The sequence below is a fragment of the Cydia amplana genome, chromosome 17 (assembly GCF_948474715.1).
Source record: "Cydia amplana chromosome 17, ilCydAmpl1.1, whole genome shotgun sequence".
In the NCBI taxonomy this organism is placed as follows: Eukaryota; Metazoa; Arthropoda; class Insecta; order Lepidoptera; family Tortricidae; genus Cydia; species Cydia amplana.
Window position 1 is genome coordinate 7147266 of NC_086085.1, and position 27457 is coordinate 7174722.

The 27457-nt window shown below is 37.0% G+C and overlaps 1 protein-coding gene across 1 annotated transcript; it reads right to left on the reverse strand.

Moving 5' to 3' along the window:
- Positions 1–407: 407 nt before the first annotated feature.
- Positions 408–5403, reverse strand: LOC134656161 (uncharacterized). Its single transcript, XM_063511686.1, has one exon. It carries the CDS (start codon positions 5138–5140, stop codon positions 2372–2374), a length of 2769 nt encoding a protein of 922 aa, XP_063367756.1. The 5' UTR covers positions 5141–5403; the 3' UTR covers positions 408–2371.
- Positions 5404–27457: the final 22054 nt, after the last annotated feature.

A 27457-nucleotide genomic window follows, 5' to 3' on the forward strand; every position in this document is an offset into this window, starting at 1 on the left:
ACTCCTTTCTTCGTACGGATGTCGGCGACTCTGGTGACGTTGTCCGTGCCCGGGTACAGCTTCGTGACGCGTCCCAGCAGCCACAGGAGAGGAGGAAGTGCGCGGTCCTTGACTAAGACCATAGTCCCAACTTGCAGGTGGTCCGTCGAGGTGTGCCACTTCGTCTTCTGCTGGAGGAGAGTAACATACTCATTAGAAAAGCGGCTCCAGAAATGCTGCTTGAGTTTTTCAACTCTCTGGAACCGTTCAAGCCGTGAGATGTTTTCTTCAGTCAGCGATTCTTGTGGGACTGACAGAAGAGAACGTCCAATAAGGAAATGAGAGGGCGATAGGTAGGTCAGGTCAGATGGATCAGAAGATAAAGGTGTTAGGGGTCTAGAATTTAAAATAGCTTCTATCTGAATCAGGCAACAATTTAATTCTTCATACGTTAAATGTGTAAGAGATAGAATGCGTTTGAGATGATATTTTGTTGATTTTACTGCGGCTTCCCAAAGACCGCCGAAGTGCGGTGAGTAAGCCGGGCTAAATTTGAAGTTAATAAGGTTTTCTGCCATACCTGACTGCAGCTTATCGTGATTATGTTTTAAAAAGTTACTAAGTTCGTTTGATGCCCCGACAAACGAAGTCCCATTGTCACAATACAGAGTTTGAGGCTTTCCCCGACGACTCATGAAGCGGCGGAGAGCAGCAAGGAACGACTCTGTCGTTAGACTTGTGACAAGTTCCAAGTGGAGAGCCTTGACTGAAAGACAGACAAAAACTAAAATATATGATTTAATTGTTTTGCTACCCCTACCCTTTCGGTCAGCTATCAGCACTGGTCCGGCAAAATCCATTCCCGTGTGTAAAAAGGGATATTCTAATTGTGTTCTATCGGTAGGTAAGTTGCCCATTGACATTTGAAGAGGCTTAGCCTTGAACCTGATGCAGCGAATGCATTTATGAACTAAGTGGCGCGCCAGGTTTCTTCCACCGAGCGGATAATATGTTTGCCGAATGCTTGCTAGTAAGAGCTGAGGCGGGGCATGCATTAATGCCATATGTTGCATATCAAAGAGCAGTTTGGTAAGGTGATGCCTGCTACACAGTAAGATTGGGTGCTTAATGTCGTAACTATAGTAAGCATTATTAAGACGACCACCGACACGTATTAATTTATGATCGTCTAAAAAGGGCGTTAACGAAAGTAGCCTACTTTTCGGCTGCAAGGGCTTGCCCAAAGATAAAAGTTTGTACTCTTCAGGAAATGATTCCTGCTGTGCGAGTTGTAGAAGTTTAGTTTTACATGATTTTATTTCTGTGTATGTTAAATTTGATGTATTTTTATTATTTTTATTTTTGCAATTATGTATAAATCTGTAAATATATGCTACGATTCGTATTAGTTTTGTAAGTTTTGAATTGTTAGTGATAAGTTTAGTTATAAGATTGTTGTTTTCGTTTATGTTTGTTTGTACGTTTGTATGAAGTGACACTTCTGGCAGATTATCTGCGTTTGTATTAAGCGTTGTAGGAAATTGAATTATGGAGTGATGCAAAAAGTCTGGACCGGTCCACCATAATGTGGAGACGCTGAGGTCATTAGCATTCATTCCTCGTGACACCAGATCTGCCGGGTTCAGCTTTGAGGGTACATAGCTCCATGTCTGTTCACGAGTACTCTCTTGGATCTCATTCACACGGTTGCGAACGAACGGTTTAAGTCGATTAGATGGCCCTGCGAGCCAGCCCAGCACGATCATAGAGTCAGACCAGAAGTAACTATGATCAACCTTCACGGTCAGTGATGAAATGACCTTTGTCCAGAGTCTTGCGCCAAGTAACGCGCCGCAAAGCTCCAGCCTTGGGATTGTGGAGGGTTTAAGGGGGGAGACCTTATTTTTTGACGCTATAAGACGAACGCAAACTGCTCCGCTACCGTCCACAGTCCTGACATAGACAGAGGTGCCGTATGCACGCTCTGACGCATCTGTGAATACATGTACTTGAACTTCTATAGGTGAGTCACTGAATACCCAGCGATCAATTTTAAGTTTATTTAAATTTGTAAGTGACGATGCAAAAGACAGAAATTCATTTTTTATGTCTAATGGGAGCTCAGAGTCCCATTCGCACTTTATCAGCCAAAGACGCTGCAATATGATTTTAGCTTCCACTATACACGGCCCGACGAGACCTAGTGGGTCAAACACTTGACTTATGACAGACAAAATATTTCTTTTTGTGATTTTATTTGGAATTTTGATGTCGATGGAAAAGAGAAGTTTGTCTGTTCCTGTTTGCCAGTACAGACCTAAGGTTTTACAAGGCGATGTGCTATCAAGGTTGAGGGCTTTACTATGGTCCTCTTTATGTTCGAGAATTGATTCTAGCAGCTCAGGACAATTTGATTGCCATTTACGCAAATTAAATTTCGCAGACTGTATAACGTTGTGACTACACCCTTACTAATCTCAGCCAATGATTCTACGGAGTCACTGCCACTGAGAAAATCGTCTACGTAAAAATCGTGCTGTATCGCGCGTTTAACTCGGACGTCTTGGCATTCATCGGCAAGAGAAACAAGACATTTGGTTGCAAGGTAAGGTGCGCACGCAGTCCCGTATGTGACGGTGTTCAATTTGTAGGTTTTTAAGGGATCAGAAGGATCGAACCTAAAGATGATTTGTTGTAACGAGCGTTGAGAAGGCTGTACTAATATAGCTCGATACATTTTTTCGACGTCACTTGAGACAACATACTTATGTTGTCTGAAGCGTAATAAGATTGACAGAAGGTCATCCTGGACAGTCGGGCCAACCATTTGGATGTCATTGAAGGACTTGCCACTAGTCGTGGTGGCCGAACCGTCATAAACGACTCTAAGGCGTGTACTTGTACTTGCGCGCAAAATTCCGTGATGAGGAAAGAAAAATGATTTTTCTGATGGCTCAGATGATGATGATGATGATTGATTTTCGCTCATATGGCCTAAGTCGATGTACTCGCGAATAAAATCAAAATATAAGGTTTTGAAGGCATGATCGCGTGCGAGCCGTTTCTCCAATGCCAAGAAACGGCGCTTGGCCATTTGATATGAGTCGCCAAGTACTTCCGGTGACTCTTTTAAAGGTAACGTCACAATGAAACGGCCATCTTGATCGCGAGTAGTGTTTTTTACAAAACTTTTTTCACACGCTTGCTCTTCATAAGACATGCAATGTGTTGAAGACACCGAGTCTAATTCCCAAAAACGAGTAAGATTAGTTTCTTCATTATGTGTGAGGAACGAACAAAAATAAGATTCGTTTGTGTTTGTGTTGTAGGCAGGTATGGAGCCACACACGAGCCAACCTAACGATGATTCGCGAAGTTGAGGTTTATTTTGACCTAACTTAATACGCGTGGTACCTAAGACGTCCCAAAATATTTCCGCCCCGACTAAAATATCAATAGCGGAAGGCTCATAAAAGGATGGGTCTGCCAATGTGATGCCGGCAGGAATAGGTATATTGGTAAGATCTATGCTACATGGCGGCATAGATGTGTTTATTACGTTGGCAACGTAACAGTTTACGGTCGTCGTATAGTTACTATGGAGTGAATGAATTGTAATGTCACAAGACTCCGGACAATGTGAAAGCTGTTCATTGATACCTGTGACCGTAGCTCCCACGCTGCGTGTCGCTAACCCAAGCTGCCCGCACAGATCCTGCGTCACGAAGTTGATGGTAGAACCGTTGTCCAGCAGTAGACGCGCCTCACGAAGCACTCCATTCGCGTCACTCACGTGCACCAACGCTGTGGACAGTAGTCCGGAAGTCTTAGTAGGGCTAAACACTTTTGTTTGAATGTTGCCGCTAAAATGAACATCTGGCACCGGGACGTCACTGCTAGAAGACGCTTTGTCAACATGTTTATGTAAAAGAGTGTTATGTTTAAGTTTGCAGTATTTGCAATGAGATAACACACATTGTTTTTCTAAGTGTCCCGGCCGAAGACAATTCTTACATACTGAGTAACTACTCACATTTTTTATCCTGTTATCGATATCTAATTTACGAAAGGATTCACAATTGAATAAGAAATGATCTTGCTTACAATAAGGGCAAACAATAGGTTTGCGATAAGCATTGTTTTTTGTAGCTGTAAGATAATTATGTGTTTTTTGTGGCTCGTTATTCGAATGCAATTGAGATTTATATTTCGATGTCTTGTAACCACTATTGTTGACGTTATTATTGCCAAGAGATTCAAGTAAGTCGGCCCTGCTATTTAAAAATGTAATATATTGCTGCAACGTCGGCGAACCTGTTAAAAGGTTCCTGTGCTCTTCCCACTCACGCTTAGTTACTAGATCTAACTTCTTAGACATTATATAGATAACTAACGTGTCCCAATGGTCGGTGGGCTCCCCTAAGGTGCCAAGCGCACGCAAATTTTTATTAGTTACGTCCACCATGTTACGTAATAAACTGCTCAATTCGTGTTGCATCGGTTCAAGGTTAAACAGGGCCTGGATATGATTATTAATTAAAAGGCGCGGGTTATCATACCGCTCAGAAACTAACTGCCACGCTTTATGATAGTTATCACTGCTAAAATCAAGACTTTGAATCACAAGGGCGGCACTACTTTTCAAAGATGCACGAAGATAGTGAAATTTGCTTATGTCATTAATAGCGGGATTATTATGAATAAGGGAAATATACGTATCTCTAAAGCCGAGCCAATGCTGATAGTTCCCGTCGAAGTGGGGCAGGTCAATCTTGGGCAGACGAACGAAGTCCTGCCGGCCGGCGCCGCACGACGTGGAAGCCGTCGTGGACCCGGGCCCGGGCCGACCGCCGCTCGACTGCACCGGAGGACTCAAAAGAAGTCGAGCAGTCGAAACCAACACAAAGAACTGGCTTTCAAACTGCTCCCGCTCCGCATATGCTTCGTCGGGTTTCTCAGTTAACGCTTCGATCTCCATCTGTAAAGCGTCAAACTCCGGGTATACCGATTCTATTTTATCTAAGCGACACTGCAACTCCGTTATTTGTAAATCACTTAATTGTTCACATGTTTTAGCCACATTAATGTAAGTATTAAACAAAGTTAATTTAGCCTTCAAACTGCCACGTTTCCTAACTAACTCCTTTAACGTGTCAGCCATTTTAATTTACAAGTGAATTTAAAAATGCAATTACCTATGTGCAAGAGAAGTGTGAACACTAACGAGTTAAAATGCAACTGACGAGAACAAAGAAGCGGAGTAGATAAGCAGCTGCGCGCGGCATGTGATGATTTAGCAAAAAAATTATGTTACTGAGGCGATGATAATAAGCTATGGAGACGGCTTTTTAATATGTAATAAGATTTTAACTACGAAGTTATATGAAGCTAAGCTATTTTATCGAGATGAATTATGATTTTAAACGTATTTTGCAATTGATGTGTATGAAAAATGAATTATTTGTGCCTGATACGTACAGAGCTATTCTTAATTCCAAGATAAATAGGTATAGAAGGGAAATGGAAGGAAATTGGAACGAACTCACTCTGTCTAGTCCTACGTATTCAGGTGATGCGATGTACTGGAACTGAAGTCCTTGATGTGGTGGATGTCCAACGAACGTCTCCCTTATGCCGGTGACGCTGGGACCCCTTGTTTTCAACGTCCGTTGCGTGTTCTTCCTAAGCCGAAGAAACTGAAGACAACGTAGACGGTTTCGAAGTATGGTCAAAGTCCTCTTCCACGATGAACCCGTTGTTGGTCAAATCTGCCCTTGTCTTGAAGGCTGCGAAGGACCAAATGTAGCCGCCGTGCAGGTCAGGAGCTCGACGACTCAAATAAAAAGCTTCAATTCTTATAGTGAACTGATATAATTTTCCAAGTACTGGTTTACAAGGGTTCTTGCCAAAACGGTTAAATGTAGAAGTGGTGGTTATTGTATGAAGGCTGATGAGAGAGTGATTTTCATAATTTGAATAGTACAAAGGTGGTTTAAATTTAGGTGCCTCTAATTGGCCGCGATACAAAGTATGTGGAGCGCTCCTATTGGTGCTTAAGAAAAAGCTTCCGAATACTAGCCGAGCCCGACGGCCGCGTTTAGCTACTGCATTAGGAATATTAGGTATTGAGATTTTATACAAATAAAAGGTTGCGTTCGCAACACAAACAATTACGGAAACGAATTTATGTTCCTCAATACAAAGTAAATCGTTAACCTACAAACGTCACTAAAATATGTGTTTATTACTTTAATAATAACTTCCATTTTGATGCAAACTAATAAAACGGAAGCCTTGGTGCATTAAGTGAATTCGCACATAAATCTCCCGCGTCATTGCCACCGAGTGTCACCGGAACTAAGAAAGAGATGGAGGAGGCAAACTTTTGTCCAGAAGTTACCAAACTGTGTTGTGCTGTTCAATTTCTAAATTACTTAAATTATAATCAATCAATCAATATTTTTATTGCTTACTTTTACATAGGAGATTAACTTAGGTACAAAATGCGGTGTGGTACATTGATGATTGCTTAATGCTTATGCTTTGCTTATTTTTACTTGTATGGATGTGCAAGGTATAGCGAAAGCAAGCTACCCTCCGTACTAGTTTACACCGTATTACGGCATTACAAAACATTACTAATTAAGAAGTCAAGAAAAGAGGTAATAAAAAAGTATAGTAAACACAGTAAAATTTAAAAAAGAAAAATACGGAAGATATATTGAAACAAAACGACGAGGTTTAAAGTAGATGCAAAGGTAAAAGCATACTCAAATTTATTTTCACAAACATTCGTGTTCTGTGCATCTCTTGTTGTATATGTGACGGTTACACAATAAACAGTACGACGCAACTACCCGCTAGCTTCACTCCAGAGGGAAGTGTCATGGCGTGCGCGTGGCTGCGGAGTGCACAAGCAGTTGTTTCATTTGGTCACCCAGTACACAACGGCGCCTGGACGTCACAAATGGCGACGAGGATAAAACATCACCAAAAAAAAATTTCGAAAAGGAAAGGTAACGGTGGCGGAAAAAAAACAAAATACCTAAGGTATGGAAATCCTAACCTAATAGCTACCGTAGTTGTCCATTTGCTCCCGAGCTCCCGATTGTATTCAGGCAATACAAAAGTTTGGGCGAGGTGATATTCGGTGTAACGAGTGACGTACGGTTGTACATAATACGGAAATATTAAAATTGCAACGACTTTGTTACGTAACTAGGTTATGAAATTCCAAACTCACGTCAGAGGAGTATTAAAGAAACTAGTGCAGAATTTAAATATTAGTGCAAAACTGTAAAAAGGTAGATCTTGTACCTATACCTAATTTTATACCTACTTAGGGCGACATGTATTGCAACCCTATGAGGTACAGAACGTTACGGCCCAAAGCATCTGTAATTTTCTGGATGCAACGGGCATTAGTAATGAACTTTAAAGGGCCGTCACCATAGATCAATACGTGGTCGACGTGACACTCAAAGGCCCGATACCACCCCAATAATAATAAATATAAATACCTAATTTTATAGTTTTGTTTACAATCTTATCTTATCTTATCTTATCGTTAATAAAAACAATTATGTATATGCGCAGTTGATTTTGTCGACTGTTTACATAAGAACAGTAGTTAACTTTACAACTATTTAGTGAGTAATTGATGGTAGGTAGCTCGGGAGGAATGTTTACCAAGCAAAGAAGAAATATGCGCTTGCTTATTACACTAACTCTTTGACAGTAGCTACTGTTCGTGAGCCTGGTTACCAATTGTAAATCCAAAAGTGCAATCAATGCAAGATAGATCAATAATTGGGAAAATCCTACAAAAAATAATGTACTCATGTTGCATTATTAGAATGATGTGGCACCGGTGTATTAATTTTTCCATGAAGTGACAGAAACGAATATGCTGATGGTTTGCGTGTTACAAATACAGTTGGTACATGGTTTATTTTCTGACTCAAAATCGTATATTAGAATTCATATGATATAAAGGGTAAATAATCAAACTATCTTCGCGGAAATCACGATTATTATGAGTTGTTGTGTATTTGCCGTTCATACTTAAAATATACCTACCTACTTAGTTGTGTAATTACTAAGATATTTTTACATAAGGAAACCTATTGAGAAACCTGCATATTAAGTCGGTATAGTTGTATAAATTTTTAGGGACCTTATGTCCTAAAAGAAATATTGTTCGATTAAAATAACCTGTTATAATACTTATAATCAATTGAAATGGTATGAATCGCTGTTACCTAACTTGGTGTCGACTTAACATGTATTTATATATACATAGGTATGTTATGACAATAAAGAATGCTAGCAGGTAACGGATCAGTAAAATTATCAAGGACCGTTACGATGTCAAGTGAGTCAAGAACTATAGATATGTACTTAGACTGATAAATGCCGAGGGCTTTGTTATTGTTTTACTGTAGGAGTAGACACGTAAACTCAGCATCAAATGAATTGAGTAGTAAGTCGGAGTCGGACTAACAAGAAAAATAAATTACAAGAAGTAAACTGTACATCACATCTATGCTGCAGTTGGTATAATTAACTACTAATGACGCAAAACAAATAATTAGTAGGATGGAACGTTCAACTAGTACTAGCAACACAAATAAGTAGTAGGTTGAAGTGTTCAACTGGTACTAGCAAAACAAATAAGTAGTAGGTTGATATGTTCAACTGGTACTAGCAAAACAAATAAGTAGTAGGTTGAAATTGTTCAATTGGTACTAGCAAAACAAATAATTAGTAGGTTGAATTGAAACGTTCAACTGGTACTGGCAAAATAAATAAGTAGTAGGTTGAATGTTCCACTGGTACTAGCAAAATAAAATAAATGATACAGCGAAATCATAACGCTTACCTGCGATATAAACAAGGTATAATTAGTATTATGTTCAACTACCCAGTACTAACAAGCCAAAAGGGTCAAATGTACCTAGTAACAAGTCTAGTAGACGCGATATAGAGTTGGTTGGTACTAACGATAGGATCTTGTCATAGGTCATCCAAAATGTCCCAGATACCACCATTAGACTTAATAGGGAGGCAAAATAGTAATAAACTGACATAATGTTAGTAGAGTAACCTGCTATGTATTTATTTAATTCAAAATTATATAATAAGTAGCGAAAATTATATAATTGGTGCCTCTGCCTACTGTTCCAGTTCACTTAAGGCGTAGGTATAGATGGATGGCCTCGGGAATAGGCATACCTACTAATATAGATTCAGGTAGATTTTCAATTTTACAAATATATTTGAAAAAATATTTCCTGTAAAGTACTACAATTTAACCTTCCTCTAACTTGTACCCGTATCATAAATTTACGGCATTTTGCAGATGTTCGTATAGGTAAGTACTCAATGTATCAGCTTAAATAAAAACGAACAAAGCAAGTATATAAAGTATACGACGACTTAATAGACGGTATTCCGATTAAAGATTGTTGTAGCCATTCTGTTGGAACAGTTAGAGGACGCGTTAAATTATAGTTTAAGAGAAACAAGCAGGTGACCAGGATAATAATGCATTTTGCGCAGCCGTGGAAACTGTGGAACACAGAGGCATGCCTAAACTGCCCAAATAAAATCTATAAATAGATGAGGATATACAATTCCTTCAAAATCGTATATGACCCAGATTTCATATTATAAATTCCAATCCCAATCTATTTTAAAGCCGGAATACATGATTCTATTGAATAATAATCAGGACAAAGCTCAATCACAAACCCAAGTACAAAAGGTACGTAAATAGATGCGCTGGCCCTGTCATAAATGTCATAATACATCATGTCATGTAGTACCTAAAGTCAATGCTGTAAAAACGGGAGTGGCGATGCGTGGAGCCTTGCACAGTGAGGAAGCACAGCTTACTAACTATACTACGAAACTATACCCAAGGCAAACATGACTTAGGTACTAACAGCAAAACTCTAGTGAACAGCGGTTAACCTAATGCCTTGTAAATAGACATACGACTTTTGTCGGTTGACAGGTAGATGACGAAGTACCTTTTAAGTACCTAGGTAGTAGGTACACCTACTCAGATTAAGATGAGTGATATGTGTGATGTGATGACTAATTATAATTAGGTGTAATTAAAAAGGCAATTTACTGGAAAATATATTTCCCTATTTCAGTCACATGCATAAAACTACAATAATTAAGGATGCCAAAACGCTTAGGTATGCGGTAGAGACAATACATACATTGGAAATTATACATAGTCTCAGAACCGATACATTAAAACAAAACAGAAACAATCAAATAAGTAAATAGTGTGTCTGAGTAGGTATACATTAGAAAATAAAAACAATAAGTATTCGAATTAACCGTGATCTTGATCGCCCTCAATGACAGTGCCTGATTGATGTTTAATTAGTTGAGACTAACTAATTTAGTAAAACTAGTAGATTAAAGTTGCATCTAGAGCCACTTCATGGATCTACCCAAGAGTACACATATATGGTACTAATCTACACTAAGACCCAAAAGACCAAAACCCTAGGTCATATCAAACAGAACCGTTAAACGTAACGCTAAAATGGTAAAGTAAACATTCGAACAGTGTATTCTTGTGTACCTACTTACTCTGTATTTCATGGGATCATGGTTAAGATAATGGAGTTCCATTGGTTCGTTGTAAGATGTTTATTGAAGTTAAATGACATACTTACCAATGACAGGACATAGGAAACAGACATACAAGGTGTGTATGTTTCAGGTTTATAAAATATGTTGCAACTGTTGCAAGTAATTGAAATAAACCGAAGAAAAAGTGTATACAAATATTAATATTTATGTGATAGTCTGACAGTAATTGTTGTGGAAATAATAATACAATACTTACTGGCTTACTAGTTGAAAAATCAGCTTCCGATTAGTAAGAAGGAGTTACGTTATTTTCATAACATAAATTGTAATTATGATTCTTCGCAAAAGTTGCTAGATTAATATTACATTCGATATTATATTTGCTGTGTTACTTTTTGAGTAATAGAATGAATAAAATAAATATTTGGATTAATTGATGTCAATATTATATTATCCAAGTATTACATATAATTAAAGTACGATAATTAGATATGATTATGATTAGATAATAACAATGGTCAAATAGGCAGGTAAATCTTAGTAGGTACCTAACAAATTAATTATATATAAATATATTTATATAGATTATTGTTTGCTTAACCTATTCACAAGTAAAACTAAATATACTTGACGTGGTACCTCTACTATGAATAGAGTAACATTGCTACTTTATTTGACATTGGATTATCTATAAGTATTATAAATTGCATCATATATATTAACATCATACAAGACAAGTAAAACTGAGTCAATCAGTTATTGCCAGTAAGTAACTAATGTCCAAGACGCTTGGCAAGTTTACAATTTTATTGTACCTAAATCATGAAATAGGTATTAATTTAGTAAAATATTATATTGTATGCTAATGTTAATACCTGTAAATGTGTAAGCATCAAAAGGAAAATGTAGTAATTAAGGCTTTTAAAATAATTATTTGAATTATATTCAAGTTAATAAAAGGACTTAGACTCAAAACTGCAAATAGGAGAAGGAGAGGGACTGACACATAAGAAATTGTAAAAGTAAAATAGAGATAGAGATCTTTATTTTGCATCCAATGTACATATTTATCTATATATATAAATGCAAGTGTCCTGACTGACTGACTGACTGACTGACTGACTGATTCATCAACGCAGAGCCGAAACTACAAAAGATAGAAAGTTGAAATTTGCACACTAGGTTGCATTTATAAAGTGTACAAGAGATAAGAAGCGATTTTGAAAAATTCAACCCCTAAGGGGGTTAAAAAGGGGATGAAAGGTTGTATGGGGAACAAGTTTTATTTTAAGCTAAGAATTTGAAACTTTGTAAAAATGTATTATATTAAAAAACAAGAAAACTAATTTCAGCGTTTTTGAAAATTCATCCCCCAAGGTGGTGAAAAAGGGGTTAAAAGTTTGTATGGTGATCAAATATTTTTGTGAGTGAGTTTTTGAAAATTCATCCCCTAACAGGGTTAAAAAGGGGTTGAAAGTTTGAATACATTACAAATGCTTTGAAACTTCTTAGAAAGGCATAATAGCCGGTTACAAAAAAAAGTAATTGCAACGTTTTTGGAAATTCAACCCCTAAGGGGGTTAAAAAGGGGATGAAAGTTCGTCTTGGGGTGCAAATTTTATTTTGATCTAGGAACTTGAAACTTTGCAGAAAGGTATTAAATTAAAATACAAGAAAACTAATTTCATCGTTTTTGAAAATTCATCCCCCAAGGTGGTGAAAAAGGGGTTGAAAGTTTGTATGGAGATCAAATATTTTTTCGAGCGCGGGACTTGAATCTTTGCATTTGGCGATATTATTAGAAGACAGGAAAAGTAATTTCAGCGTTTTGTAAAACTCATCCCCTAACAGGGTTAAAAAAGGGTTGAAAATTCGTATAAGGTTCAAATTTTATTTTAAGCTAGGAACTTGAAACTTCGTAAAAAGGTATTAAATTAAAATACAAGAAAACTAATTTCAGCGTTTTTGAAAATTCATCCTGTAAGGTGGTGAAAAAGGGGTTGAAAGTTTGTATGGATATCAAATATTTTTTCGAGCGCGGGACTTGAATCTTTGCATTTGGGGATATTATTAGAAGACAAGAAAAGTAATTTCAGCGTTTTGTAAAATTCATCCCCTAATAGGGTTAAAAATGGGTTGAAAGTTCGTACAGGGTTCCAATTTTATTTTAAGCTAGGAACTTGAAACTTTGTAAAAAGTTATTAAATTAAAATACCAGAAAATTAATTTCAGCGTTTTTGAAAATTCATCCCCTAAGGTGGTGAAAAAGGGGTTGAAAATTTGTATGGATATCAAATATTTTTTCGAGCGCGGGACTTGAGTCTTTGTATTTGGGGATATTATTAGAAGACAGGAAAAGTAATTTCAGCGTTTTGTAAAATTCATCCCCTAACAGGGTTAAAAAGGGGTTGAAAATTTGTACGGGTTTCAAATTTTATTTTAAGCTAGGAACTTGAAACTTCGTAAAAAGGTATTAAATTAAAATACAAGAAAACTAATTTCAGCGTTTTTGAAAATTCATCCTGTAAGGTGGTGAAAAAGGGGTTGAAAGTTTGTATTGATATCAAACATTTTTTCGAGCGCGGGACTTGAATCTTTGGATTTGGGGATATTATTAGAAGAAAAGAAAAGTAATTTCAGCGTTTTGTAAAATTCATCCCCTAATAGGGTTAAAAAGGGGTTGAAGTTCGTATAGCGTTCAAATTTTATTTTAAGCTAGGAACTTGAAACTTTGTAAAAAGTTATTAAATTAAAATACAAGAAAACTAATTTCAGCGTTTTTGAAAATTCATCCTGTAAGGTGGTGAAAAAGGGGTTGAAAGTTTGTATTGATATCAAACATTTTTTCGAGCGCGGGACTTGAATCTTTGGATTTGGGGATATTATTAGAAGACAGGAAAAGTAGTTTTAGCGTTTTGTAAAATTCATCCCCTTACAGGGTTAAAAAGGGGTTGAAAGTTTGTACGGGTTTCAAATCTTATTTTAAGCTAGGAACTTGAAACTTCGTAAAAAGGTATTAAATTAAAACTGAAAAAAACTAATTTCAGCGTTTTTGAAAATTCATATCTGAAGGTGGTGAAAAAGGGGTTGAAAGTTTGTATGGAGATCAGATATTTTTGTAAGTGCGGGGCTTGAATTTTTGTACAGAGGCATTTATTAGAATACAAGAAAAGTAATTTCAGCGTTTTTAAAAGTACATCCCTTAAAAGGGTTAAAAAGGGGTTGAAAGTTTTTATGGGGTTCACATTTTATTTTAAGCTAGGAACTCGAGACTTCTTAAAAAGGTATTTTATTAAAAGAGAAGACAACTTATTTCAGCGTTTTTGAAAATTCATCTCTCAAAGTGGTGAAAAAGGGTAAAAAGTTTGTATGGAGATCAAACATTTTTGTGAGTGCGGGGCTTGAATCTTTGTAAAATGGCATTTTATTAAAATACGAGAAAAGTAAATTCAGCGTTTTTAAAATTCATTTCTTAAAGGGTCGAAAGGGGGTTGAAAGTTTGTAAAGTTGCAAATAAACTTGAAACTTCGTAAAAAGGTATTTCATCAAAAGAGAAGAAAACTAATTTCAGAGTTTTCGATAATTCATCCCCATGGTGGTGAAAAAGGGGTTGAAGATTTGTATGGAGGTCAAACATTCATTTGAGTGCGGGACTTGAATCGTTGTAAACTTTGTATATGGGCATATTATTAAAATACAAGAAAAGTAATTTCAGCGTTTTTAAAAATTCATCCCCTATAATGGTTAAAAAGGTTGAAAGTTTGTATAGGGTTCAAATTTTATTTAAAGCTAGGAACTTCAAACTTCGTAAATAGGTAGTTAAGTAGTAGGTTTTATTAAATAGAGGACATGAAAATCTTCTGGTTGAGAGGGATTATATCGAGAACAATTTTATTCAGTTAGGGGCTTGAAGCTTCGTAGGTTGTGAAAGACAAGTATCATGCGTTGTAATATTAATAATTAACAAATGATTAACCGTCCTACTGCGATCTTTTGCTGCATAATGTTCTAAGCTAATGTAGAATATATAACCACCAATATACAAATCCACGCGTACGAAGTCGCGGGCAACAGCTAGTATTACATACGAGTAAACTACATAGTAACATACAGGCACATGGACCCTGGTAGGGTATCGCAAGAAATATTTGTAACAAATCAAATTATAAGTTTTATGTGGCAAGCATAACATGACTTAAAGTAAATTAAAAGTCGGTAACAATTAGGAATAATCAAATAATAGTTTTACAGGTTTAAAGGCTTGCTAGTGTTGGAAAATATTTATTATTTAACAGTTGTAAAATGGATCCACACTTCGCCGAGTTTCTTACGCCGGTTCTTCTCGGGTCTGAGGTTAACTTTTCCGAACCGGTGGTAGTATAGGTACCTAGATTGGAAAAATAAATCAACGTAGCGAGTATAAGATAATAAGATAAACTGATTTATTGTTGCATGGTTAATATATAAAGTAAAATAAATAAATTGTTATAAAAAGGGAGAGATGTGACGGTTACACAATAAACAGTACGACGCAACTACCCGCTAGCTTCACTCCAGAGGGAAGTGTCATGGCGTGCGCGTGGCTGCGGAGTGCACAAGCAGTTGTTTCATTTGGTCACCCAGTACACAACGGCGCCTGGACGTCACAGTATAAACTAAACATTATTTAAATGAACATGTCAACAGAATTAACCGGGATATTTTCCCTCAACATCTCTTCCCCTTTGTACTCACGTCTTCCAAGTATCTGTAGCAGAACTATTGACCGGAGTTGTCAAATGTAACCTCCTTTGAATTTTGAACTTTCCTTTATGTCTATAAGGACCATATTATGGACCATCCCATTAACCCGGGGTTATGCGGTTGAACCGTTAACCCCGTGTCAAATTGTACTGGTAACCAGGTTTAACCAGTTAACCCCAGGTTAGAGGGATGATGCAAGTGGCGCTAAAGTTCAAAACTGAAATTGAATTTGTAATTGCACACGTACGCCAGGACTTACGAGGCGGATAAAGCCTTGTCCAAAACCATGGCTTTTATAGGTACATCCATGAAGCTGCATGCGACGGAGTAACGGATTAACTTCTAAGAAAAGTTGGCAAAATCCATACCTGAATCGTAAATCACGCCGACGGGGCTGAAATTAAACTTCGGGCCAACTTACAGGATTTTCCTAAGTGCTCCTAAACTACTTGCCTTTATTCTATATACAATCACAATACTTACCCCTGCAATTAACTGATTTGATTTGTATTCATTTCACCGACAACACTTATTGAGTACCTACATATAAGTGTTGTTGGTGAAATTATACCAAGTGTATTACACTATACCGTGTGGTGGCCGGCTTTAGAATAGCACATGGGATAAGGGTGTCGTACGAGGCGACTAAGTCAACAAAAGAAGCAAAAAGCTGTTTCGTCACAGGGGAGATGGACCTCTTAGCATTGGCTTGCAATCCATCTAGGAGAAGGATACTCCAAAATTAAATCCCGGAATGGAGTTACCGTAAGGCGCGAGTAGGGTCCAACCTGAAATAAGCGGCAGATTCCTGCAGCCGACCTGCCTCCACACGTATTGGCTCGCCTTTCCTGTGGGTTAAGAGTTAAGACAGTGGAGCCGAGAGGGTAATGCAGGTGCTGGGCATGCCTGCGTTTCCTTAATTCCGTCCCAGGCGGTGTTAAGTCTGGAGAGGTCATTGTCTCTCCGATTTGCACCATAAATCTTCTGCAATAGACGCAAAGGCCAATGGATTACACTATAAGGGCCACTTGCACCATTCACTAACCCGGGGTCAACCGGTTAAACCTGGAGTTACCATGATTACCCGTACCATTTGGCACTGGTTTAACGATTTAACCGGTTAACCCCGGCTTAGTGAAATGGTGCAAGTGGCGCTAAGTCTGAATATAAAAAATACCTTTTTGCCAATATTTTCACGGAAAAGTTTGACCGCAACTTAACAAAAAAAACGGCGACTAAAAACGCTGAATGGTCTACTGAATAATCGGAAAAATCTGATTTATTTGCTGCTAACAGAACAATGGTTTTTATGTTAAATTTTGGTTGCGGTAAACCAAAACCCAGTAAGTGATTTACGTTTACCAAAATACTGTATGCGCTTGTCCAAAACATGTTGACATGGGGCCCGATTCGGATTTTGTAATAGACATCCATTAGATATCTTTTAGACATAGACAAGATACGATAACGATATGTTTAAGATCTAACCTGTCAAATTTGACAATTCCGCGATTCGGGAGATACTCTTGAACGATTTCCACAAGATATTACTTAGAGATCTAATTCACATGTAATAGATATCTAACACGATCTATTGTAAAAGTGACATTGGTTGCCCAAATTGCGCTGCAAAAGGGAACTAATTGAAATCTAAACTATAACGTATCTAGAATGGATCTAGTACGTGTCGTCTCTTGTGAATATCTTGAAGTTCGAAATCGGCAGTTGGTCTGTTGCTTAAATAATAATATAAATAATAAAATAATAATAAAATTATATTTGGTAACACAATGAAACTCGCACGACGAGTAGTTCGTTTGTATATTTGCTTCTTCGTCATAAAGGCTAAGTTAGTATGGAGCAATGCACTGGTTAATATTTTCCTGCCAAGACTGCGTGTATTTTTTTTTATTTTCATACCTACCCAAAGGATGCCACCGACGGTGTTAAGTTACTACTAAATCTATGCCATCCATTTATCAGCCCGACATTTAAAAAGCTGTATTTTGGTAATATTGAGAAATAAACAGTTGTCAAACCAGTCACTGATTTAGCAGAGCAAAAAGTACCCATGCACACTTGTATGACATATTATATAGGTATAATATGCCTATTAATTAATTGACATATTTGTCACATACCAGGTTTTCAGCTGGACAGAATCGTGTTGAACAAATTAGCGGAAAGCAAACTGTGCTTTATCTGCTATTTGGGTGCCATAAACGAATATTAGCAAACAGCCCCGAAAAGCCTTTTTGCCGGATTTTCGCACGCATTTTTGAGAGCTTATGTTTTTTTTAGGATTTTGGTTTAATTGAAAACAGTTTTTCCGGCAGATGTTTGCTTCGCTATTTGTTGTAGGATTTGCTCGCTTGTTTGTGTTTAGAATTAAAATGTATAGGTATTTTTAGGCCTATTTTTTCAAATTCCGGCCAGTTGTTGATTGCTGATTTTTTATCGGAAGTATGTACTTATTTTTTGATAAAATTATATTAACAGAAATAACTGTTCGTATCATTACTTGATCTTCAACAATACAAACAAAAAGAAAAAATGTCGTAGGTAACAGCCATTGGAAAACCAGTTTGAATTTGGGTTTTTTTAAGTGACAATTTATTTAATGAATACTAAAATTATATTTCCAATTAATGTTATGATTGGTCAGGCAAACATAAATATGTCAATTGATTATGTGGCTAAATTTGTGACACGATGAAATCATCCAAGCAAAATAAATACCGTCGGGTGACAAGTAAAAGTCACTAACTAACAACATTGAAATTATTGCAAGTGTAATAAAGTGCATTGTTACTTGAATTTTTTGATAGTACTTAGTGACCTTTGCTTGTCACCCGACGATTCGTACAAGTATAAACCCTGCTTAAATGAGGAACTGTTGTATAAAAGGAATTTTCCTTTTACAACAGTTGATAAAAATAATTAGCTACGTCACCAGTACCAAAATAATGTCGTTTTTCTCACTAAATTTCTTTAAGAGCCCATCAACGTGCACACTAGCGCCATTGCTAAATAATCGTGATTATTTCAATTTAACGAAAGATATTTAAAAAAAGGGGGCCGCTACGTACTATATCTTGTATTAAAGTACCTTTTGAATACATCAAACTAGTTTATATGTTGCTGGATTCGTCAATCTATAAACTCAAAACAAAAACGGCCGTTTTAACTTTGGACGCATAGATTGACGAATCCAGCAACATAGAAACTAGTTTGATGTATACAAAAGGTACTTTCATACAAGATACCACAGTACGTAACGGCCCCCTTTTTAGGGTTCCGTACCCAAAGGGTAAAAAACGGGACCCTATTACTAAGACTTCTCTGTCCGTCCGTCCGTCCGTCTGTCACCAGGCTGTATATCATGAACCGCGATAGCTAGACAGTTGAAATTTTCACAAATGATGTATTTCTGTTGCCGCCATAACAACAAATACTAAAAATAAAATAAATATTAAAGGGGGGCTCCCATACAACAAACACGATTTATTGCTCTATTTTTTGTTGATGGTGCGGAACCCTCCGTGCGCGAGTCCGACTCGCATTTGGCCGGTTTTTTGTTTAAATATATTTCGTTAATTTTAAATAATTACGATTATTTAGCAGTGGCGCTAGTGTGCACGTTGATGGGCTCTTAATCAGAAGAAACCCAAGATAGCGAGCAGAGGCACCATCAAAGAGCCCTAACAGAATGGAGCGCAACCCATATCAATACATCACACAAATTAGCCGACTCCCTTATCGATGCGGATCTCACACGTGGCCAAGAGCCCAAAATGAAATAACACAGGGAAAGTCAACAAAGCACAAAATTAGTTTTATACGAAATAGAAGGAAAAAAGCAACGGAGCGAATTGCGGCAGAAATGGGAAATGTAGAGGCCTGCGGTTTTGTGCCGGTTGATGCGGGCGCGTTGGACGCTAATTATCGCGTTTTGGATTTTATTTTATATTTTGTGGCAGTAGCACCGGTTGGTTGGATGGATATATTATGTTTATATAAGGCAGCAAAGCGCAAGCAAGCGACTGCTTGTAATGTTTACCGAACGAAAGTTATGATTATTACGAAGTTACATTTATTTTATTAAGTGAAAATTACGGCTACGGTTTAAAGATATAACTATCACAATCATAACGTATTTTAGTATAATAGAGTACATACATTGTCTGACAAAACATTACGTTATGTGTATAGATTGGGCTGTTAACAGTCGGTTTGACGCTGTAGGAACTTAACAATATCTAACAGGCCAATTCGAACGTACTCTGACATCAGAATAATATTTGAATCATATTACTTAGTTGTCGTGCATTTCGCTCGTACTTGTCTGTAAATGTATCTTTTATGTTTCATTTATCTTTCACGCACAAACTAAACGACTGATCTGATTTGAATTACATTATTAAATTGTACAACGGGACTTAATCGCGCATTAAAACTTAAATAAGTCCCGTTGTTGTACAATTTAATAATGTGTAAAAATCGTGAAAGTTTAAATCAGTGATTTGAAGTACCTAAGTATAGTAATAAGAAAGTTACGCCGAACACGAAATCATGACCGCGAATACCCTTCATAAGGTCGCGATGCGCGGCCCTCCGTCATCTCAATTTGACGCGACGGAACCACCGTCTTTGTATATAGTTTTAAGGTTCCGCGGAAATTACATTACTGAACCACGATTTGTCTTTGTGACGTTTGGGAGAATTTTACGCGTGAAAGGGCTTGGGTTGTTGGAATCTTAACGAGGTGAGGTGTGTGATACATTAGAGTTATGATACGTTTCAATGTAGGTTGAGGAGATGGCTGAAAATAAAGGTATACCTTTTATCTTGGGAAAATAGTCAATGAATTTAGGATCAAGAGTGATGTATATTTTTTTAGCAAAGCCGATAAGCGAGATTGTTTCTGAATTATTTTAACATAATACCTACATACATTTAATGTAAAAACAACCCAAGTTGTTAGATAGCCGTAGTAGTTTATATCAAATATTACTTATTAGGGATTAACTTTGACAAATGCGTTTTTTTAAACCGCGTTGTGGGCTAATACCTATACTTGAAGGTTGCCGTAATCTTTTAATGCTTGCAAATCGAGGAGTGGCGCAATTATTTTATACAATTATGTTCTGTAAATTCCTTTTACTGTAGTCAATTATTTTTAATACCCATTGATGAAATAATTTTCGCGCCGATAGGCACACAAAAGAAAATAAAAGAGAAATTATAGACGCCTGTTTGCAATTCTCTTTTCAAACTGACATGGAAGTGCTGTAAAAATGAGACTGTATGTGAATTGAACTGGCCCCGTGCCACCGCGCACTTGCCAACTCCAAATTAAACACGTGAATTTACATGTAAATATTTAAAACCGCAGAACTTTTGTTATCATTTGCATGTTTAAAAACAAATGCAACAACTAGCACAAGGACGTACATCATTTTGTTATTTTATCTTGCAATATTATATTGACTATTTTGTTATTTTATCTTGCTACTTTTTCAATAATACGAAGCGCTGGTAGCCTAGCGGTAAGAGCGTGCGACTTGCAATCAGGAGGTCGCTGGTTCAAACCCCGGCTCGTACCAATGAGTTTTTCGGTACGTACGAAATATCATTTGATATTTACCAGTCGCTTTTCGCTGAAGAAAAACATCGTGAGGAAACCGGACTAATCCCAATAAAAGCCTAGTTTACCCTCTGTGGGTTGGAAGGTCAGATGGCAGTCGCTTTCATAAAAAGTAGTGCCCACGCCAATTTCTGGGATTAATTGCCAAGCGGACCCCAGGCTCCCATGAGCCGTGGCAATATGCCGGGACTACGCGAGGAAGATGATGACTTTTTCAACATTACCACCTGGTTTGTTCAATTCTAAAACTTAATAACCTCTACAATCTCCGTTACCCTCAAACTAACTAACGGTAAATAGGTACCTATTGTTATGGGGCAATTCGGGAAATGAATTAGACATTTACTAGATATGAAATAGTAACGATATGTGACGTTCCACGCCAAAAGGTACCCTATGGCGGTTGGCGCTTACGCTATTATTAACGCCGCTCCAATATTATTGCGGCCATAAGGTACATTTTGCCGTGGAACGTCACATATCGTTACTATTTCATATCTAGTGAATGTCTAATTCATTTCCCGAATCGCGCCGTTAGATTGAAAGTTTTTATGAGTCTTAAAGATGACCTAGGTATTTATGTAGGTATGCTCTAAGACAGCGTTCGTTCCCATAATGTTAACTTTTGTGTACCTACCTAATTGTAAGTTCGTGGGCAAGGCTATTAAAATTAAATATCTACAATATTATCTTTTTTTTCTACTCCAGCACTTAAATGTGTCAATTAAATGACTGACAGTGATATCTAAAGCAATGTCATTTGAATGCTTTGTCTATAGGCTCATAAGATGACTGCTAGCAGTCATCTTATGAGTATAATACAACTGCTTTATTTTTTTTAAAGATACAAGTTCCGATCATCTTGATTGAAAGAGGTATGTTTTCATTTACAATAATAACTCTTTTTTTTTTTAATAATAACTCAATTTTTTTTTAATAATAACTCTTTTTTTTTAAATAATAACTCTTTTTTTTTTAATAATAACTCTTTTTTTTTAATAATCTCTGTTTTTTTTTAATAATAACTCTTTTTTTTTTTTTTTTTTTTTTTTTTTTTTTTTTTTTTTTTTTGCTGCAGCTGTCATAGAAAAAGTAATGTATGCAACAGCTCATAATTGGTTCTTAAAATTCTCGGGTCTTTTTTTACAAAACTCGACTACGTCTCGTTTGTTGAATGACGAACCCCTAACTTAAAGGTGTATTCTTGATTTTTTAAATTTTATATTAAAGGAAAAAATGGAAAAAGTTACGCTTCCGGCAGGACTTGAACCCGCATCCTCCACAATCCGTGTGTTGCTCGTAACCAATTTTGAGCTACGGAAGCCTACCAGGACCTCGCAAATCTTTCCATTCCTTCCCTTATGCAGTATTCTTGATAACCGAGAATTTTAATTTGACTTCAATTCTAAAATCAATTGTTTCTTTTCCTTTCTTTTGTATCTTTTTACTGAAGAGTGCCAATGAGGAGTATTCTATCTATATATGTATCTATCTATATCTATTCCGACCTATTTAAGTCCAAAATATAGTTTTTTTTATTTAACCATCTTGTTGCGCGAATACGGGTTACAAGGATCTTTAACTGGGGCAAACTACTTCAAAAGCAAATACCCTGACCGACCTTGCCATGAATCTAACACCCGTGGGGTGTCATGCATGCTAAGATGATAGAGTTTGTCAGTAAAACTTGTGCCAGGATGCGTGTGAGGGCTTCTTCCGGTTTAATCAAACTTGCTTCAATGAGATTTAAACTTTCTAGATGAGCCATGATATGAGCAATGAGTGTACATATTGTGAATGCTGGGAGCTGGGCTGGCATATAATACACCGTTATACATTCATAAAGTGAAGCCTCAGCGAGCAGATTTGTGGACTTCTAAACTTTCAAAGCGTTTTTTTTAGCTATCGAATTTGACAATGCAAGGTTGTATTAGCCTCCTGGCCAATCAATTAAATCATGGACGAATTAAAATCCTTATACAGGGTGCTTCCTGTAACAGGAGCAATAAATTAAACAGTAGGCTGTACTCCTCAAACTGACCAACATTTGTTCTGCAACTTTTGAAAATAACTCATGTTTTGATTTTTATTACACTTTTAAGTTTATTCTAAGACGCAACGTTCTGCAAATTTTGTTATGTTTAAAGCGTGACAAGCAACGTCGAACACACTGATGTCAGCGTACATTGAAGGCAATATTTATTTTATATGAAAAAGTGGAAGTCTAAAGGATTCATAATTTTTAAAAGTTGCTGAAAAAATGTTGGTCAGTTTGAGGAGTACAGACTTTAGTTTAATTTATTGCTCCTGTTACAGGAAGCACCCTGTATACTACTACTATGGTACTAGCTTTTGCCCGCGACTTCGTCTGCGTGGAGTTAGTAATTTGGGCAGCTTATTTTTACTTTTTATCGATTTCCCACACAAGTTTCCACCCTATTTCTGGGATAAAAACTACCCTACATACCAAATTACAACTAAATCGGTTCAGCGGTTTAAGCGTGAAGAGGTAACAGACAGACAGACAGACAGACACACTTTCGCATTTATAATATTAGTATGGATATATACTACTTTAACTATGGGAGGTCTCATGTCATAATTATAATACAGGTTTGCACTCCGTATACAGAGTGCTATATAAAGATAAGTTTGAAAAGGATGACGTCATCCGGCCCTATGAGGTTAAATCCCACCGAAAAGTTTTGTAATTGAAGCATAATTACAGTATTATTGAACTTTAAAACATCGTTCAAAAGACGGACTAAATTTTAGACGGCATTTACTATTAGTCAAACTCATTCGGTTCGGTTGGGTTTTGCGTTATTAAGTACATAAAATCTTTTGAAGCAGCCAAAGTACTAACGTCGTTCTAGTAGCTCTAGATCTGCGTTGCGTTAATCGGCTCTTAGCGGGGATCAAGTGATCACACGATCAAAAGCTGCCGACGTCGCGGCTTAGGGCAAACACCTGCTTACAGCACAACAGTTTACGGTGTGTCGCCAATTGAGCACGTGCGATGTAAACAGTTTAACGCTTTCCATGCCAGAGACAACATTGTAGGTATCACTTATGAATGGGTAAAAAGAGTGGCACCAAATGTTTTAAATTTCATTTTATGCATTATAATCACGAAGTATTTTGACTTGATAAGTTATATGCCCAAAAAATACTAATAACTAATACAGTATACTAATTAATTTCACACTAACGTCAGCAAGCAACTTACCTACGTAATGCATCTGACCCTGCAGATTATACAATGATAGTGACAAAAGTGTCAAAACAATTCTACTTCACCACGTATAGCAATTATTTACCTTACGATTATTCTCGCTTAATAAATTCAAGTTGTTCATTACTGGCTGATTTTATGGTGAAAGTTTTAATTTGGTTTTTACCAAACTTGTGTTAATAACTGGGTTACAATTATTTAAATTATCAGTTGGCGTTTTATGGGGTTTTTTCTCAGTGCTGCTGGGTGTAAAATAAAACTAAATTTAGTTGATATTATTATTAATATAGGTGACTAGTCAGAAGTTTACAAAAATATATCTTTTCTGTTCTTTACATTTCGTTAAAAAATTTAACTGTCAAAAATCCTCCTAACAATCGATACATAAAAATGCAAATCACAATCCTACAAAGTGCTGAACCAACGAAATCCCTAAAAATATTCGGAAACGTCGTTATCTTTGCGATAAAGGTTGTATCCGACAACAATGCATATAGTACATAAGTCCTTTTTATATTAAGGTCGCAGGGCTCTGAAAAACAATTGAGATAAGTTAATTCGGGGCACGTGCGGCTCCTGCGACAAATCTAAAAGGCCGAACGCTTAGAATTAAAATTCTGCGTGCGCGGGTTTTACCTATTGTCTACGCAAAATATCCTTTAATTATGTCGACCGTTTTGTTCTAAAGTGGGCTGTGTGTGACAGGCTGCAGCGATTTGTTTAATGAGTACGTTTAGCCAGAAAAGAAAGGGGAAGTTAGACATAGAGACACAATGACAAGAAAATCCTATCAAAAACATTAAGGTAAACGTACTGGTGCTGCGGTACCATTGCAGACATTGCAGTACATGTCATCTTGAAACCTAAGTCATTGTCAATAGAGGTGACAGCAGGGTGTCATCTATTGGGCATTAGCATGTCGAGCACTAGTACGTTTACCTTACATGTAAAAAGATGCAAGTCTTGCAACGCAGTTGTACTACAAAAATGTTTTAAAATGTACTATTTTTTGTACTTCAGCTACCAATTTTCTCAAAGCTCGTACTCATACCATAAATACTCATATTTATGCCATACTCGCACCCATACCTATGCCATGCTCGTACCCATACCTAGACCATACTCATACGTATTCCGTGTCCATACCATAACCTATACCCATACTAATACTCATACCTATCGAGGCAGACCACGGGCTAAAGACAGAGTGCTCAATTTATTGCACCTACAGTAAGTACACGACGCTGTGAAAAGAGAATTGGAAGCTCGTCTCCAATTATCACGATTATTAATATTGAGAAATTGTTTATACATATTGTCTAGGAAAAAAAAATATCTGTAAACTCGCTCACCGCTTCTCTCTCGCACCGCCGACATATGTAAAAGGAAAGCACGTCCTCCTGAACAATACCCGCGTATTTCAGACGCTCAAACACAACGAATGGTAACTGACACGTATGGAATCTTAATTGGTGTGAATATGTGGCTTCTTAGCCCGTAATCGCTTTGAAGCTAGGTATTTTACATGTGAAGTTTTGAGGTTTTAATGGCGGTTGAGTAGAGAGGACTCTGACCTGCAATGTCAGGATGGTCGCTGCTATTTCTATGGTACAGTCAGCAGCAGAAGTTGCTAAGCGGGCGAGGTGTCAAAATTACCTTGACACGCTCTTATTCTCTTAACAATAAAGTCGCGTCAAGATCATTTTGTAGGTACACCTGGCCCGCTTAGCAACTTCTGCTGCTGACTGTACAGATGGCTGTTCTTCAATTGTTATTTTACCTCGGCTGCCGAATACTATTTTGTGCAACTTGTGCAACAGGTTCCTACATAATAAATGGTCTTAAAATTCAAGTAAGTACAAAAGTTACATTTTTTCGCAAAGGTTTTTAAATTGCACCCAGGTATAAATATTATTTGAAAAAGCGATTGATTTTAAAAACGAAAACTAACCTTTTTGAACATATTGCCTAGAAGCTGATGCTTTAAAAATACAACAATTGTAATTGTAATTAGAAATTACAGCTATAATAATGTAACATTACAAAAACTATTATACCCAAAATTATCCAACCCTTTTCACAGTGGAAGGGATAACAGCGCACTTAACTTTACCGTCAAATATTACTAGTTAGGATAACTACAAATGGGGGAACAGCGGTAAAGTAGGTAAAGCGGGAGTAATTATTATTATCTGCGGGCGTTATCTCTTAAATGGGGATATTAGGGGGGAGACGTGTTGGTTTGGGCGAAGATTACAAAAGACACAGTGCAGTGTTCTAAAGGCAGTGCCGTGAGCGACAACGCTACCAGCGATCATATAAAAATAAAGTTGCCACTGACGAGTGAGAAGATCAGCCTAGCCAAAAGATTATGATCGTATATCGACAAACGCCGATGGAAAAAACAAAATACATATATCGGGACGACAGATGCAACGAAAACTCACGTGACAAAAATCCTAACGGTAAAATAGGGTCCCTATTGTTTCCCAAATAGTTGTATGCCGTTTTTAGTTAGTCATAATTCATTTGGTTCAGAAACGCTTCACTTTTCAGGATTGCCATAAAACAAACCTAACCTAACCTATCTATAGCATAACCTAACGAAAATCCTGAAATGTTAACGGTTTCAGTTTTACGACTAATAATAATATGACAAACAATACATTATTACTATAAACTTTATGGGACACAACGGGACCCCGGTAAAATATCATACAAAATCGAACGAAATCAAATCGTAATGAACGTTGTTAAATATATTACATTAAAAATCAACATCTAAATTATCATCATCATCATCATCATTACTTTGCCCCACATGTGGATAAAATGCAACTTTCTCATCAGTTTTTTAACAATCAAGACCAGTACGGATATGATGGTCGTTCTTGTCTACGTGACAGCGTGATAAAACGGTGTCCGTCACTTTCTTTCCCACGGTGTTAAACAGTGACAGTTATTTTATCACGTGGATAAAGATGGATAAAGCTATCCATAATAGGCTGGCAGGTGTGGTGAAAAGTAATTTAAAATGTTGGCATTTATACCTAAATAATTAAAGTTTAAAGGACGACTCACGCAAGAACGGTCCGGATTCAGGCCGAGGCGTTTGATGCCTCGGTTACTATAGAAAGCAATGATCACCGATCACCCGATCACAGAAATCGAAGTGTTGGACGCCTCGGACCAGACCCAATCCGTTTTAGCGTGAGTCATCCATATAAGTGCAATAA

Coding starts and splice junctions, on each gene's coding strand:
- LOC134656161 (XM_063511686.1), bottom strand. CDS start 5,140: ATGGCTGACACGTTAAAGGAGTTAGTTAGGAAACGTGGCAGTTTGAAG.